At 44.6% G+C, this 15,422-nt stretch overlaps 1 protein-coding gene across 1 annotated transcript in view; it reads left to right on the forward strand.

Annotated features, from left to right (window-relative positions):
• The window catches only part of LOC310781925 (uncharacterized protein), an 84,113-nt gene that overhangs the window by 3,864 nt on the left and 64,827 nt on the right, over positions 1 to 15,422 (forward strand). Inside the window, exons 4-6 of the mRNA XM_083642567.1 lie at positions 1,930 to 2,049; positions 3,573 to 3,692; positions 10,833 to 10,952. Coding sequence (XP_083498693.1) covers positions 1,930 to 2,049; positions 3,573 to 3,692; positions 10,833 to 10,952 — 360 coding nt within the window. The remainder of the gene's footprint in view (positions 1 to 1,929; positions 2,050 to 3,572; positions 3,693 to 10,832; positions 10,953 to 15,422) is intronic.

The following is a 15,422-nucleotide window of genomic DNA, read 5'->3' on the forward strand; positions in this document are numbered from 1 at the left end:
GACAACCAGCCTCTCAAGCGCGCGCCTTTATCGCTGCTGTAAATACGATATTCCTGGAATGCGCGTTTTAATGAGCCAGTTACATTTCTTTGCATTGTTAGACATTATCGTTTTTTCTTTTTTGTTCATGTTTCATACAATTGGCCAAGTTAGTAGTTAGTTTATGGGATAGAAATTCTGCCAGATGACAGGCAGTAGGCACCATTTTCTCTTTCTTTTGGAAGAGAAAATTATCCTGAAATGAAGATTTGATTGACAGCTGCCATGTCGTGATATGATTGGTTAAAATGGGGTAGAAATTTGATAGTACTAGGTGACGTCAGCAAACTGTAGATTACTGTTATCAATGAAATGCAGCGCTGTTCCAAAACGTGTCAACGTGTGTCGTTGCCTGGGAAACGCACATCCCATAATACAACTGTTCGCATCGCATCCCATAATAGTATGATGATACGTGGGATGCCATTGCGAACATAGATGCAAACAGGTTAGCTAAAACTTCAGTGTCGCCAGCGATGGCCCCCCACCGTTGCGGTCGGGTTACGTTTCGAAATCCCTCCAGGCCTGAAAGATTTTCTAGGGGAAACTGGTATGTGTGTGTGTGTGTGTGTGTGTGTGTGTGTGTGTGTGTGTGTGTGTGTGTGTGTGTGTGTGTGTGTGTGTGTGTGTGTGTGTGGAAAACAATAAAACAAAAAATTGGTAGGCAGATGTGCTTGGTTGGGGCCTTTGGTGTTTTGCGGTAAAAGTGGCTCTCCTATTGACTTTGTCCTGCCAGTGCGACTCTCATCGAAGAAATAGTGAGGATCACTGCACTAGAACATAACAAGGCCAAGAAACATGAATGAAAAGTATGTACAATATGAAAGTATAAACGTTGTTGTGTCATGCGTGTAGTTTTGGGACAAACATTTGACAGAAATAACAGAAAGAATGCCTAACAAACAAATAGGCTGTGATCATCTAGCAGGCTGACAGACACGCTGCTTAAACTGGGCAGCCATCTTGTGAAAGGGCAAAAAAGAGACAGCGGTGACAGAAGCCTACATGGACAAATGTGTTCACTACTATGAGCTGACATCACCTCCTTTGATAGACAGCCAACAATATCAATACAAATATGAATCACACACACACACACACACACACACACACACACACACACACACACACACACACACACACACACACACACACACATGGGCTGAGAGGGGCGGACTATAACAATATTAAAGTACATACATATTCAACAAATGAAGAAAATAGTAGAATATGAGAACAAAAATTGTATTTAAAGTTGTCTGTGTTCACTAGAACTATCTATCCACCTTATTCACCACGCCCACTTTTTCTCTCTTCCGCGTTACACGCAACGTATTTGTTCTTCCGGTTCAGCGCTGGTTGGCGGCTAATTTCAAAACAAAACGTCACTATAATAACGAATGAAGTTTGCCAACATTCAGAATTAAGCTACACTGCGGCCAACTTCAGTTACATGTTCATAACGTTACTGCTGCGAGGAGGCGATGGCTGTACCCGGTCGGCATTTAACGTTAGTTACAAAAGCACGTCGACAGTGTTTTCTCACTGCCAGTAGCCTAATTACAGTAGGGTTTGACAGATAGCTAGTCCGACCGGTGTCAGCACAGTCAGCGCTCCCAGTCCTCGCTGCTTGTTAAATATTTCCAATAGGCGTTATTCTGATAAACTGGTCACATACTGTATATGTTACGTTCTCACCCGAAAAATATTAAAACTTTAAAGCAGTTTGTTTTTAGCTTGAAAACAGCTTTTTGGCAAGTCTAAAAATGACTACGGTAGGCGTAATCTACTTCCGTGTCTAAAACCGGAAAGACGATTACAAAATTACGTCATGCAGAAGCGTCCTTGTATGGACAAAGAATAAGGTGAATAAAACATTTGTGTTTGCAGAGGTCAGCACCACAGGCAGAGAGCAGAATCTCCAGTACCCAGCTGTCTGTCTATGAAGAGTGATCGGTCTAAAGATTTTTTTATAAACTTCAGTAATGAACCTGGACCTTCAGACACAAGGTAAGTCGACTGGTTATACTGGGAGCCTACCTGATGGAATATGATTCAATGAGATTGTATTTATGAAATTGAAATCAACTAGTAAGATATATTAAGAAAGTCACTGGAAAGAGAAAAATAACTGCTCACTGCTCTACAAACCAACCAAAATGGATATTTATTTGGATTATGTTAGCCATAAATTCATTATGTTAGCCAGAGCAGCACTTGCCCCTCCCTCATTACCACCACTGAGGGGCCCTTGAACAAGGCCCTCAACCCCAAAACTGCTCCAGTGGAGCTGCTCAGTGGCCAGCACATCAGACTGTGTTGTACTGGTCAGCTTCCAGGTGTGAATGTGCTTGTGACTTTATTCACACAGTTTTCAGGTACATTTATTAGTCAAGTCCTACATACTGGGGTCATCATAGTTATCAACTTGGGGATCAATATATATAATGAGAAACTGTCAATTAGGAAAGGGGAGGGGACTTAAATGACACGGCCAATCAACCGGAAACATGAATGAAAAGTATGTACAATATGAAAGTATAAATACATACAGTATAAAAACAAAGGAAAACATAAACACTAGAGGGCGCTCTGTAGAGTGAATACCTCCACCAACCTTTCTACAGAGTTTTGTGGTGTTACGTGAATCCATTTGGAAGTTATGTGCCTTTTGTGATTGGCCACACCTATTACCACGCCCCCTTTTGGCTAGTGGGCGTGTACAGTTAATCAGTTCCAAGTTGACCCATGACCTGCTTTTCTACTAAGTTTCATGGAAATCCTTTCATAACGTTTTGAGATAACCTGCAGACAAACAAACGGACAAATGGGGGTGAAAACATAACCTCCAGGCCAACTGCGTTGGCAGCGGTAACGATAACATTTTTTAAACTCTAAGCATATTGTTACGGTCAGGGTTGCTAGTTCGATCAATAACAATAATAAGGCTCATGTCTAGGGGGGAAACTAGCACCAGTGGCTCCGTAACATAGAAGAACAAGGCTGTTATCAACTGAGGGACGCTTGCTCACCTGGAGCTGGCTTGTGTAGTTGTGTCATGTGTGTAGTTTTGGGACAAACATTTGACAAAGACGTAACAGAAAGAATCCCTAACAAACAAATAGGCTGTGATCATCTAGCAGGCTGACAGACACGCTGCTTAAACTGGGCAGCCAACTTGTGAAAAGGCAAAAGAGAGCGGTGAAGGAAGCCTACAGTATATGGACAAATGTGTTCACTACTATGAGCTGATGTCACCTCCTTTGATAGACAGCCAACAATATAAATATGTATCACACACACACACACACACACACACACACACACACACACACACACACACACACACACACACACACACACACACACACACACACACATGGGCTGAGAGGGGCTGATGTAACAATGTTAAAGTACACTCATAATCCCCAAAAAATCAACAAATGAAGAAAATAGTAGAATATGAGAACAAAACATGAATTTAAACATGTCTGTCTTAACTAGAACTATCTATAAAACATTTGTGTGTCCAGAGGTCAGCACCACAGGCAGAGACCAGAATCTCCAGTACCTAGCTGTCTGTCTATGAAGACTGACCGGTCTAAAGATGATGTTATAAACTTCAGTAATGAACCTGGACCTTCAGACACAAGGTAAGTGAACTGGTTATACTGGGAGCCTACCTGATGGAATATGATTAAATGAGATTGTATTTATGAAATTGAAATCAACTAGTAAGATATCTTAACTCATTGAGTGCCAGCCACTTTTGGAGAACGGACGCTCCCAGTGCCAGAGTTTCAGAGCGTTTTCAGTGATGTCTCGAGGCCCACAGAATATTGTGTGATATTACTATGTAAACAGCGAACACGCACAAAGAACGATGAGACTCTCTTCTATCATCTGCAAAAAAAAGTTTATTGATACCATTTTCCGTTCTTTAGTTATGAGCCGGAGAAGATAGGCTGTTTTGAGCAAAAAGACACGTTTCAAATTAGAAGCTGAGATATTCCGCCTTTTGTGAAATGCAGCATTTCAAGTACATTCTGAGTCTGAAGCTAATATTTTCTGATGTAGTGACGTGGTGTAGTTGTGTGGTGCCTGCGTGCCCCACCCCCCTCTCCCCCCCTCAGCTGCAAACTCCTCCCCACACTAACACACAGCCTAACCCAGTCTATTTTCGGAGCGCTCCGTTTTTGTGCGCCGGGCGGCTCCCAGCGCGACACGGAAATGCCAAACCGGACTGCAGGGAAAGGTTTGGTCCTTCGGCGTCGGGTGCTGCCTTTCTGGCGGCTTATCGTGTGGAGAAACTATATGCAGACAGACAGACAGAGGCAGAGGAGCTCAGTTGTGGGCGCGGATTGACAGCTGTTCGCAGCCAACGTCAGCTGCAGACAGAGCAATCTATATGGCTCTGGCTGCAGCATGAGCGGTTTCTCTTTGATCACGGGTCTTTTTCCTGCTGTTTTCCGGACCTTTCTCTAATCTGGAGTGCACTGTCGCCACCTAATGAGTCCGTAAAATAGGTTATAGACCTCCAATAGCTACAATATTTGTACAGGAGATGTATCGGGCATTGATCCACGTCCCACCGTCAAAAAACGCAATTGACGACAATCGTCGTCATTGGCACTCAATGAGTTAAGAAAGTCACTGGAAAGAGAAAAATAACTGCTCACTGCTCTACAAACCAACCAAAATGGATATTTATTTGGATTATGTTAGCTAGAAATTGATTATGTTAGCCAGAGCAGCGCTTGCCCCTCCCTCATTACCACCACTGAGGTGCCCTTGAGCAAGGCTCTTAACCCCAAACCGCTCCAGTGGAGCTGCTCCGTGGCCAACACATCAGACTGTGGTTGTACTGGTCAGCTTCCAGGTGTGAATGTGCTTGTGATTTTATTCACACAGTTTTCAGGTACATTTATGAGTCAAGTCCTACATACTGAGGTCATCATAGTTATCAACTTGGGGATCAATATATATAACGAGAAACAGTCAATTAGGAAAGGGGAGGGGACTTAAATGACACGGCCAATCAACCAGAAAGCTTCTCCTGAGTCAAACAACAGATCTAAGTTGGGCCATGACCTACCTTTCTACAAAGTTTCGTGAAAAAAAAAAAAAATAACCACAAGGCTGTCAGGTGGAAAGTTTGCAATAAGGGAGGTTGACTTACCCAGCATACGGCCCAGGGCGCAGACAGCAGGCCGGCTGTCTGCCTCAGCCTCAGCAGACAGGCCGGCGGGACAGCCCAAGCCGGGGTGTGTGGAGGCTAGGTAATACACTAGCTTCCGTTAACAGAAAAGTATCTCACACACACACACTCACACCCATACGTGAACATAGAGGAATAAAGAGAATAGAGAAGAGGACAACATCTCTTCACGTCATATAGATTACACTCAAGTCAACTCCCGCTTTCCTATGACAGCCTCACGCGACGTCAGAAATCACATGACAGGGGTAACCGACAAACATCATACTAACAAACTGTGACATACCCCCACCCCTATAAAAAGAGAAAAGACACACACAAAAACTTAGCGGCACACAAATTATTATCCATCACCTTTAATAATTACATTCATTTCCGAGTTTACACCAAAATATTTTTCTTCTTTTTCTCTTTAATTCTTCTAAACTCGTACCTATTTTCCAGTTTACACCACTATTTTACACATATACACAGGTTATTTTCAGTGATTCTAAGGTTGAAAACGATATTTCATAACCTAAAACCCGTTCTAAATAGAGAAGAAGAGTCACGCAATTCTCACTAGAGCAAGATCAAAGTCATTTTCCTTCTGTGAACCAGACCTTTCTTAGCCTCTAGACAAGGCATCTACTATTCTATTTTCCTTGCCAGAGATGTGTTTGACGTAGAGATTATACGGCTGCAGCACCAAACTCCACCGAAACACTTGCGTTAGCTGTGCGGAATCTTGCGAGAAAAGCCAGAGGATTGTGATCGGAGTAGAACAGTATCACTGCTAGCAACATAGACTTCAAAGTGCTAGACAGCCAAGACCAACGCCAAGGCCTCCTTCTCGATGGTAGAATACGCTTTCTGATGTTTCTTCAGCTTCTTTGAAAAATACATTACTGGTTTTTAGGGCTGGCACGGATCACGGATAATCCGTGACCCGTACGGATCAGCCCCCACGGTTCGGAACGTGGTTCGGAACGTCAATGGTCCCCATGTCCCCCCCCCCCCCCTTTCGTTTTATTTAACGTTTAACGTTAGTGTATGAGAACGCCTGCAGCGCAGCCAGACACAGACAGGCATTATCATGGCAAGCACAAGTGAGCTTCCTCATCCCTTGTCGCCTCTGTAAAGTCTCTCTGAAGGCTGTGGCTAGTGGCTACTAAAGACAACAAACTTATTTCAACACCTCTGAAAAAGCACAGGAATGCGAGCAGCGTGTTGCGGGCTGCACAAGATAGCGAGAGCCACAACACACACACACGCGCACACGTTTCACGAACACATTATCACCGGACAATGAAATGTTGCCTTGGACACATAACAACAAAACAACACGTGGGGCCACCGAGTAGCTTAACGTAGCATCAACGTTATGTTTCCAGACTCACCCGGTCTGGTCTGTACCCGTGTCAAGTGACTACGTTAGCAAGCAACAGCCAGGAAGTTAGGCGCAGTGCCACCTAAAACAGGAAGCTGGGTTGTTCTGCCTTCCGAGTAAAAGCATAAATTGTGTCATGAGAAAAAAAATGTTTTTGAGCTGTGCAGTTCGATTTGATTTGATTTGATTTTATTAGACGTCAATCATGGAAAAAACAAGTTACAACAAGTTTATCAGAGCGTCAGGGATACAGACACATGAAAGTCTTTCGACTTATTTCCACTGTGGTCCCTGGACTGGGACAAACAACATAGTAACAAATACATACAATACACCAATTAACACCAATAAATAAAATAAATAAAGCATCCTAAGCTACACTACCTACAGCATAAACACACCAAGAGTTAATACTAAAAAAAAGGTGACCATTCTATTCTGAAACATTATCTAAAAGCCATGCTTTGACCTTTATCTTAAAAGTGAGATGGCTGGAGATGCTTTTTATAGCTAGGGGTAGAGAGTTCCAATTAACTCATTCACCGCCAAAGACGTCTTTGACGTCTTATCAGAAATAGCCATCCACGCCAAAGACGTGTTTGACGTGTTTTTGTTTTTATTACTGCAGGGCGTAGTTCAAACACTTCCCCAGCCTCTGACATAGTATCAAGTCCCTAGCATCTAAGACAACACGTGAACAAACACATACCGCAGCTGTTGTTTTGAAATTGAGCAAGAGGAAAAGCAGAAAACGGATAACGATCAAACAGCAGGGAGTATAGGACAGGGAGGCAAGAAGACAAGCCAGAAGCGGCAGTCACAGCAGCCCGCTGTCCTTCTCAAGAGCTATTCAGTTGGTTCATGAAATCGCTGGGCTGCGTGCCCTCCAGTGTTGCTCCTGGCCAATCCCGGCGCCACAGGGCGTGGTTATTGCTTATCCTATGTGGGGTTAGAAATCACGCAACGAAGGGGGATCGTGTGTGTGTGTGTGTGTGTGTGTGTGTGTGTGTGTGTGTGTGTGAGTGTGTGTGTCTGTCTGTCTGTCTGTCTGTCTGTCTGTCTGTCTGTCGGTGTGTCTGTCTGTCTGTCTGTCTGTGTGTCTGTCTGCACACTCACTCACACTGCTGTATTGTTGAATGTAAAAAAAAAAGCACTTCATGTGTATATATATATATATATATATATATTTTCATTTGTGTCATAACGAATAGTATTTACATGTCTGATGTCAATACAGTTCAAAATAAAAGAATTGAGAGCGAGTTCTGCTTGAGAATGTGTATTTTACAGAAATTGCCTTTTCTCCTGTTTGTCATCTCAGAGAGACCTTTTGGGCTAAAACAGGGTGTATATAAATGGATATAAGTAGAGTACAGAACATGCTAAAAGCTCACTTTTTTTTTCCTGGTGAACCCAGAGACATACATCTTCATTTTGAGGTATTGCAAATCACTCTGGTGCTAATAGATAATTTACTGTGGGTCTTGAAAGATGACCAACAATTATGAAAATCTTTGGCCTGTGCTAAATATTGGCAGTCCTAAACTGGCCATGAATGAGTTAACTGCTCCCCCAAACTTAAAAGAGCGTTTACCCATTTCGGTGGTGAACGTGGGCACGGTCAGGTCTGCAATACTGGCTCTGGTGAGGTGTGTGTGGGCTTCACTACGTTTCTGGAAGAGCTTACAAAGGTACGCAGGGGCTCTGTTGGTATAGATGCTGTGCACCTGGTTCAGCTGTAGTTGAACTGACCTGGCTGCCAGAGGGAGCCAACCCAACTGCCGGAAATGCAGCTTACCAACATGGTCCATCGCAGACAGCCCCAAGACAAGCCTGACTATAGCCTATTCTGAGAAACCTGCAGCTTCTTTTTTAGGGCTATGGTTAGGCCACCGTACCATGAGCCAATCGCATAATCAAAACAACATAAGACCAGTGAATTTGCTAGTAGGTGAAGACTATCCGGGTCCAGAAACTGCGCTTTTCTGGCCAAGAACTTGGTTCTGCCATTCACCTTGCTTATCGTCTTAAGAGCCATGGATTCGCCACCCAGACTGCGATCTAGCAGACAGCCAAGGTAGCTGACTGAGGGTTTAGCAGTAAAGGTCTGGCCCCCAAGAGAAATACTGGGTGAGCCAAGTTTGTGTAATCTGGGCTGGGAACCAAACAAGATATATTCAGTTTTGGCCGTATGAAGGGATAGCTTGTTATCAGAGAGCCAGGTCTTAACGTTGTTGAATTCTCTGAGGAGAGTGGCATTCAACTTGACCACATCCTCATCTGAGGCTAGGATGGCTGAATCGTCTGCGTACAAGAACAGATTTACAGAACAAGCAGCTTGGAGGTCGTTTATAAAGATTAAAAACAACAGAGGGCCTAAGACACTTCCTTGCGGGACGCCGCAGGTCACAGGCAAAGCCTTTGAGAGATGGCCTTGAAAGTCTGTAATTTGGTCCCTATCTGACAGATAGGACCTAAACCAGTTTAAGCTAGAGGGGCTTAGGCCTAAGGCTGAAAGTTTATTAAAGAGTAGGCCGTGATGAACTGTGTCAAATGCCTTTTGATAATTCCACTAAGTTTGCCAACTTCCATTTCGGATCTGATGAAATCAGTCAGGTATAGAAGACATGAGTCAGTTGAGTGGGACTTCCTGAAGCCCGACTGGAAAGTATACAGTAGTTTGGAGTCACTGATGTACCCATAAAGTTGTTCATGGATTACTTTCTCTAGTACCTTGGAAGTGACACTAAGTATGGAGATGGGTCTGTAGTTTCCTGGGTCAGATCTGTTACCCTTCTTAAAAAGAGGGATTGTCTTAGCATGTTTCATATCTAAGGGAACAGTACCTTGCTCAAGCGACAGATTGACTATGTGTGTGACACATGGTGCAATCAGTTCGGCTGCATCTTTTAAAAATCTTGCCGATATGTTGTCAAGCCCAGTGGCCTTGTTGGTGTCAAGGCTCTTGAACATTTTAGTTATGTTGTCAACTGAAACTGGCTTGAAGGAAAAGCTGCTTGGACTAACACCAAGGCGGTCGTAGAAAGCTTGAAGTACATTCTGCCCATAGGTGACAGGGACTACAGGCAGACATGCAACAAGTTTCTTGGCTATAGAGGTAAAAAAGGAATTAAAATGATTTGCAATCAGGTTTTTGTTGTACACCCTATTACCATCAATATCTAAGGAGATACAAGGACTCTGAGCTTTAACTTTGGTGGTGCAGCCCAGCTTAGACAGGGTTTTCCATAAGGATTTGGAGTTGTCCTTGTTTTCCCTGATTTGTTCAGAGAAATAACTGGACTTGGCCTTCTTCACTTTGCGCTGAACCTGGTTTCTGAGCCTTCTAAAGTGAAGGAGGTCAGCTCGGTTACCTGATCGCTTGAAACGTGACAGGGCTTTGTCCCTGGCGCTGATAGCTTCATGAATTGCTTGTGTGAACCATACATTCAACAAATGGTTAGAAAAGTATGGTTAGAAAAGTATAATAGTATTAAAAAATCTAATCGAAAATCTAATTTTGAGAGAAAAAATCTGATATAGCCTTTTTTTTTTTTTTTTGCTGATCCGAAAAATCCGTGATCCGTGGCTCAAAATCCGTCACGCGATCCGATCCGTGGGTTTTCTGATCCGTGCCAGCCCTACTGGTTTCTCCTCTCCGTCTTCCTCCTGCAGCAACACTGCTCCAACTGACTAGCTTCAGTAGAACACATTTTGAGTTTCTGCTGAGAGCTTTTTAGCTGTGCTGTGCTTGTCTGTCTCTACTGCATTTTTTGCTGTTATATTTGGTGAGTTTGTTTTTTGCCTTGCTTTCCTGTCTTTTTAAAATTGTCTTAGATACTGCTATTTGGGCTATAGACTTTAAACTGCTATTTGGGCCGTTGATACACAGCTGACTGTGATCAGGTGACCACCAGCCTCTGTCAACAAGCGGCTGATTGCCTGGGAGGAGCTTAGACAAACAAAGGCAGCAGTACTAGCCAACCAGATGCAGAGTAGGGTGGGTTTTCATCACGCAATGTGGGTGGGATGAAAATATGGAACAAACGCTGTCCCGTATTGGTTGAAAACAGGACGCATGATTTCACTGTCAGATACAGGACGATTCCGTATTTTAAGGGACGGGTGGCAAGCATAATAAGTTGGACAGAAACTGTGACAATATGCAACATCACATGCATTGTTGTCTGTCGTTTGTGTTTGCAGAGGTCAGCACCACGGGCAGAGAGAAGAGTCTCCAGTATCCAGCTGTCTGTCTATGAAGAGTGACAGGTCTAAAGAGAATCCTCCACAGTTCAGTAATGAACCTCAACCTTCAGACACAAGGTAAGAGGACTGTTATTCTGGGAGCCTACCTGATTAAACTTGATTATACCATCGCCTGGGTGAATACTCGATTCTGATTGGCTGCAGGGTGTTCATTAATTTGTGATAATGTACACCTAGCTAAATGGTCTGTTCACCCTTCATATCAATGCGCCAGGATCGGTCAAAGTAACTATTTAGATTACCCCTGTGTGCTCAGTTGATCAAAATAACCTTCTATTTAGAAATCTGAGTGGGCGTGGACCGGCGCACTCAATATTTTCGTGTCGGCGCTACATGCGGCCTTAAGCATTATAACCACGCCTTTTAAGCGTAGAATTATTCACAACTGTGCTCATTGGTGAACTGCAGTTACTCAATGACATTCTTCCTTTCGAAGCTCCGATCCACTCGATCCATGTCCGGGTTTTGGCTGCATGCTGTCATCTTTTCATGCCAATTTGGATATCTCAGCACATCACAGATCATAGCCTGAATAAAACAATTCAACCTACAGCTAGGCAAATACAGATCTGTTCAGCAGGGCTGATGCGGTCTTCCTGTAGCCTACAATATAGAACGTTATCGGTGACATTCCTGATAGCATCCATTTCCATGATCTTTATGTGTAAACATAACTTTCACAATAGTGAAACAAGCACCCCCACTCGGCTCACTTGTAGACGACCTGCTGCACAGGCTAAATGATGCACATAAATATAGCCTACATTATGTAAAGTCATTGCATAAATGTGTTTTTATTGTAAAAGTACATGTGAAGTAAGCCAAGTCTTATTGGAGCGGACATCACAGTAGAACCCTGTTACGGCTATCACTCATCTATATCACGTTAACTTTGCGAGGGATATATATACCACCTGGATTACATATATGTTTCACATAGGGTTGTGTTTACATTTTTATGTTTTATTTTGTTCAATATTGAAATGTTCCAGGATTGCATCTTGTGTTAACATACATATTATTTATATCTACCACTTAGCCTATTTAGGCTGATTTGGTTGCTATTTCTTGTCGAAATGTATTAGCCTCAATGCATACTGGGAGATTTCACGTGTGGCTTTGGTAGGGGAGCGCACAGGTAGGATGATGCAACAGCCTCTGAATGACAGGGGCTCAAAACTACGGTATAACAACTTTTTTTTCATCAGTCATTGTGCCTGTCTGACACGCGAGAGAGAGGGAGTGAGAGAGAGAGAGAGGGGGAGAGAGAGTGAGATGGCAGAGGAGAGCTCCGCGCAATTATGCACAGTAATATAACCGGTGCACTGAATAAGGCCTGGTTTTGAAAAGCGCTAATCGCTAAATTAACGGCAGGGGGGGAGATAGCGTTAGGCCGGTATTTAAGGGCGAAACGCCCATTCTGGCCTATTCTGGCACTGCGCCATGCCTCTTCGTCGTAAAGTGCATTTCGGGGCCTAAAACCATGTTGCTAACTTCCCGAGGCAGGCGCAAGGTGTGTTTTTTTGCGTTTAACGCCAGTTTTAGCGCCTAATGCCAGTGGGAAGATAGGGGCCCTGATGTCTATGTTAGTCGGCTGACAGAAGCTGGACTCTCAGCTGTCAACTGTCAAACCCTCTGTTTACAACTTTGCAGCAAGCCAACCAGGCACTCTGGGAGAGTGCGCGCTGTCTGTATCAGCGATACAAATCAAATCGAAGAGGAAAAAGACGAGATCAACACAAACAAAACAATGAAATGGGCAGTTAACACCAACACACTGGGAGACTTCCTTGTACAAAACAACCTGGAGTCCAACATTGAAAGCTTCAGATGGTTTTCAGTCTCCTCCAGCCTTGCGCCGCTTACGTCTTATAAGACCCGCAGACGTTACCGTTATTCCCAGAATGCGAGTTTAGCGAGCCAGTTACATGTCGTTGCATTCTTAGACATTGCCGTTTTGCTTTATTTTGTATGTTACATACAATTGGCCAAGTTATTAGTTAGTTTATGGGCTAGAAATTCTGCTGTGCAGCGGCCATTTTCTCCTATGACAATCTCGAGCTTCCGAGGGGACTATTTTGTCGCTGCTTCTCAACTCATATCCAAGGTTATGAAAACTAGATTTTGATTACAAAACGCATGAAAATATAAATGAATGGTCTTGTTTTGTTTCTTTGGCAAGTGACCATTGTATAAGCGGGTTAATGCACTTCGAGGTGTACATTATCAGAAATGAATGTACTTCGCAGAAGCAACCTCCGCCTCCGCGTCGTACATTAATTTCTGATAATGGACACCTCATTGTGCATTAACCCTTACGTAATATTGATGAAGGGGAGATGTTCTGTTGTGTCATTTAGAATAGTTTCCTTCAGTGTTGCATCACAATATGAGAGGACTGTGTTCATGAAGCAAAGCTTGTAGTGAGGAAATGAAGGAAAGACTTCACACAAATGAAGGAGAAACAGTCAATTAAGAAAGGGGAGGGGACTTAAATGACACGGCCAATCAACGGGAAAGTCTCTCCTGAGTCAAACAAGTCATCACTCATGTGAATGTGAGTTTGGATCAACATACAGATGATGAAAACCAGCCTGGCAAAATGTGTAGAAATGTCTGCAACAGATGACAGACTGACCTGTTCTACCACTAGAACATAACAAGGCCAAGAAACATGAATGAAAAGTATGTACAATATAAAACACGATTTCAGACGGCAGCCCGTCTTTATTGTCACACGAACACACTACAACACATGCATGCGGCCACTACACACACTCATGCTGACGGTGGCCGGTGAAATATGTCCTTTGCATTTGACCCATCCAGGCTTGTCCTTTCCTCCAGGGGGCAGGCCAGGAGCAGTGGTCGCTATTTATTTCCAGTGCCCGGGGACCTTCATTGGACCATCATTGGACTAACTTCAGATGTTGTCGTCACTTGTCGGATGACGATCTTCTGCATGTTTTTAGTGGGGGGTTATGTACGGAGGAACCCCCTGGGGGGTATGGGGAGAACATGCAAACTCCACACAGAAAGGCCCTTTCGACGAGTAGGGATGGGAATCGAGAACCGGTTGTTGAGAACCGGGTCCCAGTGGATCGATTCCTTGGAATCGTTAGCCAACGTCCTGAACGATTCCACTATCGATTCCATGCGCGATGACGTCACACGCTGCGACACGCACGCAACGCAGCCTTGTTTTGTTTCCAGCCACCATGGCTCTAGGCAGAAGCAAAACGATGACCACAGTGCCACTTGCAATGCTTGCAAAACCTCTATTTCGTCAAAGGGGGGAAATACTAGCAATATGCAGAAACATTTGTCCACACAGCATGCAATAATTTTGGAGGAATGTCACGTTTTTGATGTGCTACGGAGTGACGATAACGTGGCTAACAGCAGCGCGGCTAACAGCAGCGCGGCTAACAGCAGCGCGTCATCTGGTGATGGGGGGAGAGGTGGCAGGGGGGGGGAGGTGAGGAGGGGGAGGGGGGTGGTGGGGGGGGAGAGAAGGGGGGGTGATTGGGGGGAGGAGGGGTGATGGGGGGAGAGGTGGCTGAGGGGGGGAGGTGGATGGGGGGTGGTGGGGGGGTGGTGGGGGGGAGAGGGGTAGGAGAGGAGGGGGGGAGGAGGGGAGGCGCTCTGGCAGAGGGGTCAAACCTAGCATAGAACGCGTTGAGTTCGTCCGGCAGGGAGGGTGATGTGTGGGGGGATTGCTGTTTCTCCCCCTTGAAGTCAGTGGCAGCATGGGGTCCTCTCCATAGATGCCTGGGGTTATTAGAGTCCAGTTTGGACTCTAGCATATTGCATATCTTGTCTGCTTGTATTCCTCTGGTGTTCCAGAGTTGAAGGCGGTGGTCCTGGCGTGGAGGGCGGCCCAGACATCACTGTTGATCCAGGGTTTCTGGTTTGGCATTAGTTTGATTATTTTTTGGGGGATTATATCCTCTGTGCATTTTCTTATGAAGCCTGTTACCGTTTCTGCATATTCGTCCAGGTCTCCTGCAGCCTTGAACTCTTCCCATGCTGTTTGGTCGAAGCAGTCTCTCAGGATGTCCTCTGATTGGTCTGACCAGCAGTGGGTGGTTCGGAAGGCCGGGGGGTGTTGCTTGAGCTTTTGATGGTACCTGGGAACGAGCAGGATGGAGGCGTGGTCCGATCTGCCGAAGGGGGGGCGGGGTATAGCCTTGTAACAGTGTCGGATGTTCGAGTAGCACTGATCCAGTGTGCGTTTTCCCCGTGTGTGGAAATTGATGTGCTGGTGGAGTGTAGGCAATCTCTTCCTCAGGTTGCCTCTGTTGAAGTCGCCTGCTAGGATCAGTGCTGTTTCAGGTTGTTTAAGCTCCTGTGCACTGATCGCGAAGCAAGCTCATGATCATGAAGCAAGCTTGTAGTTAGAGATGGTACCGATCCAATATCGGTATCAGGTGCCGATACTGACGTAATTCACGAATTGGATATCGGACTGTGTATCTTCTTTTTATTGTCAGACACACTAACTGCTGTGACCAATCTATGTGTCCT

The sequence above is a fragment of the Poromitra crassiceps genome (genome assembly GCF_964638095.1).
Source record: "Poromitra crassiceps genome assembly, chromosome: 1".
Classification (NCBI taxonomy): Eukaryota; Metazoa; Chordata; class Actinopteri; order Beryciformes; family Melamphaidae; genus Poromitra; species Poromitra crassiceps.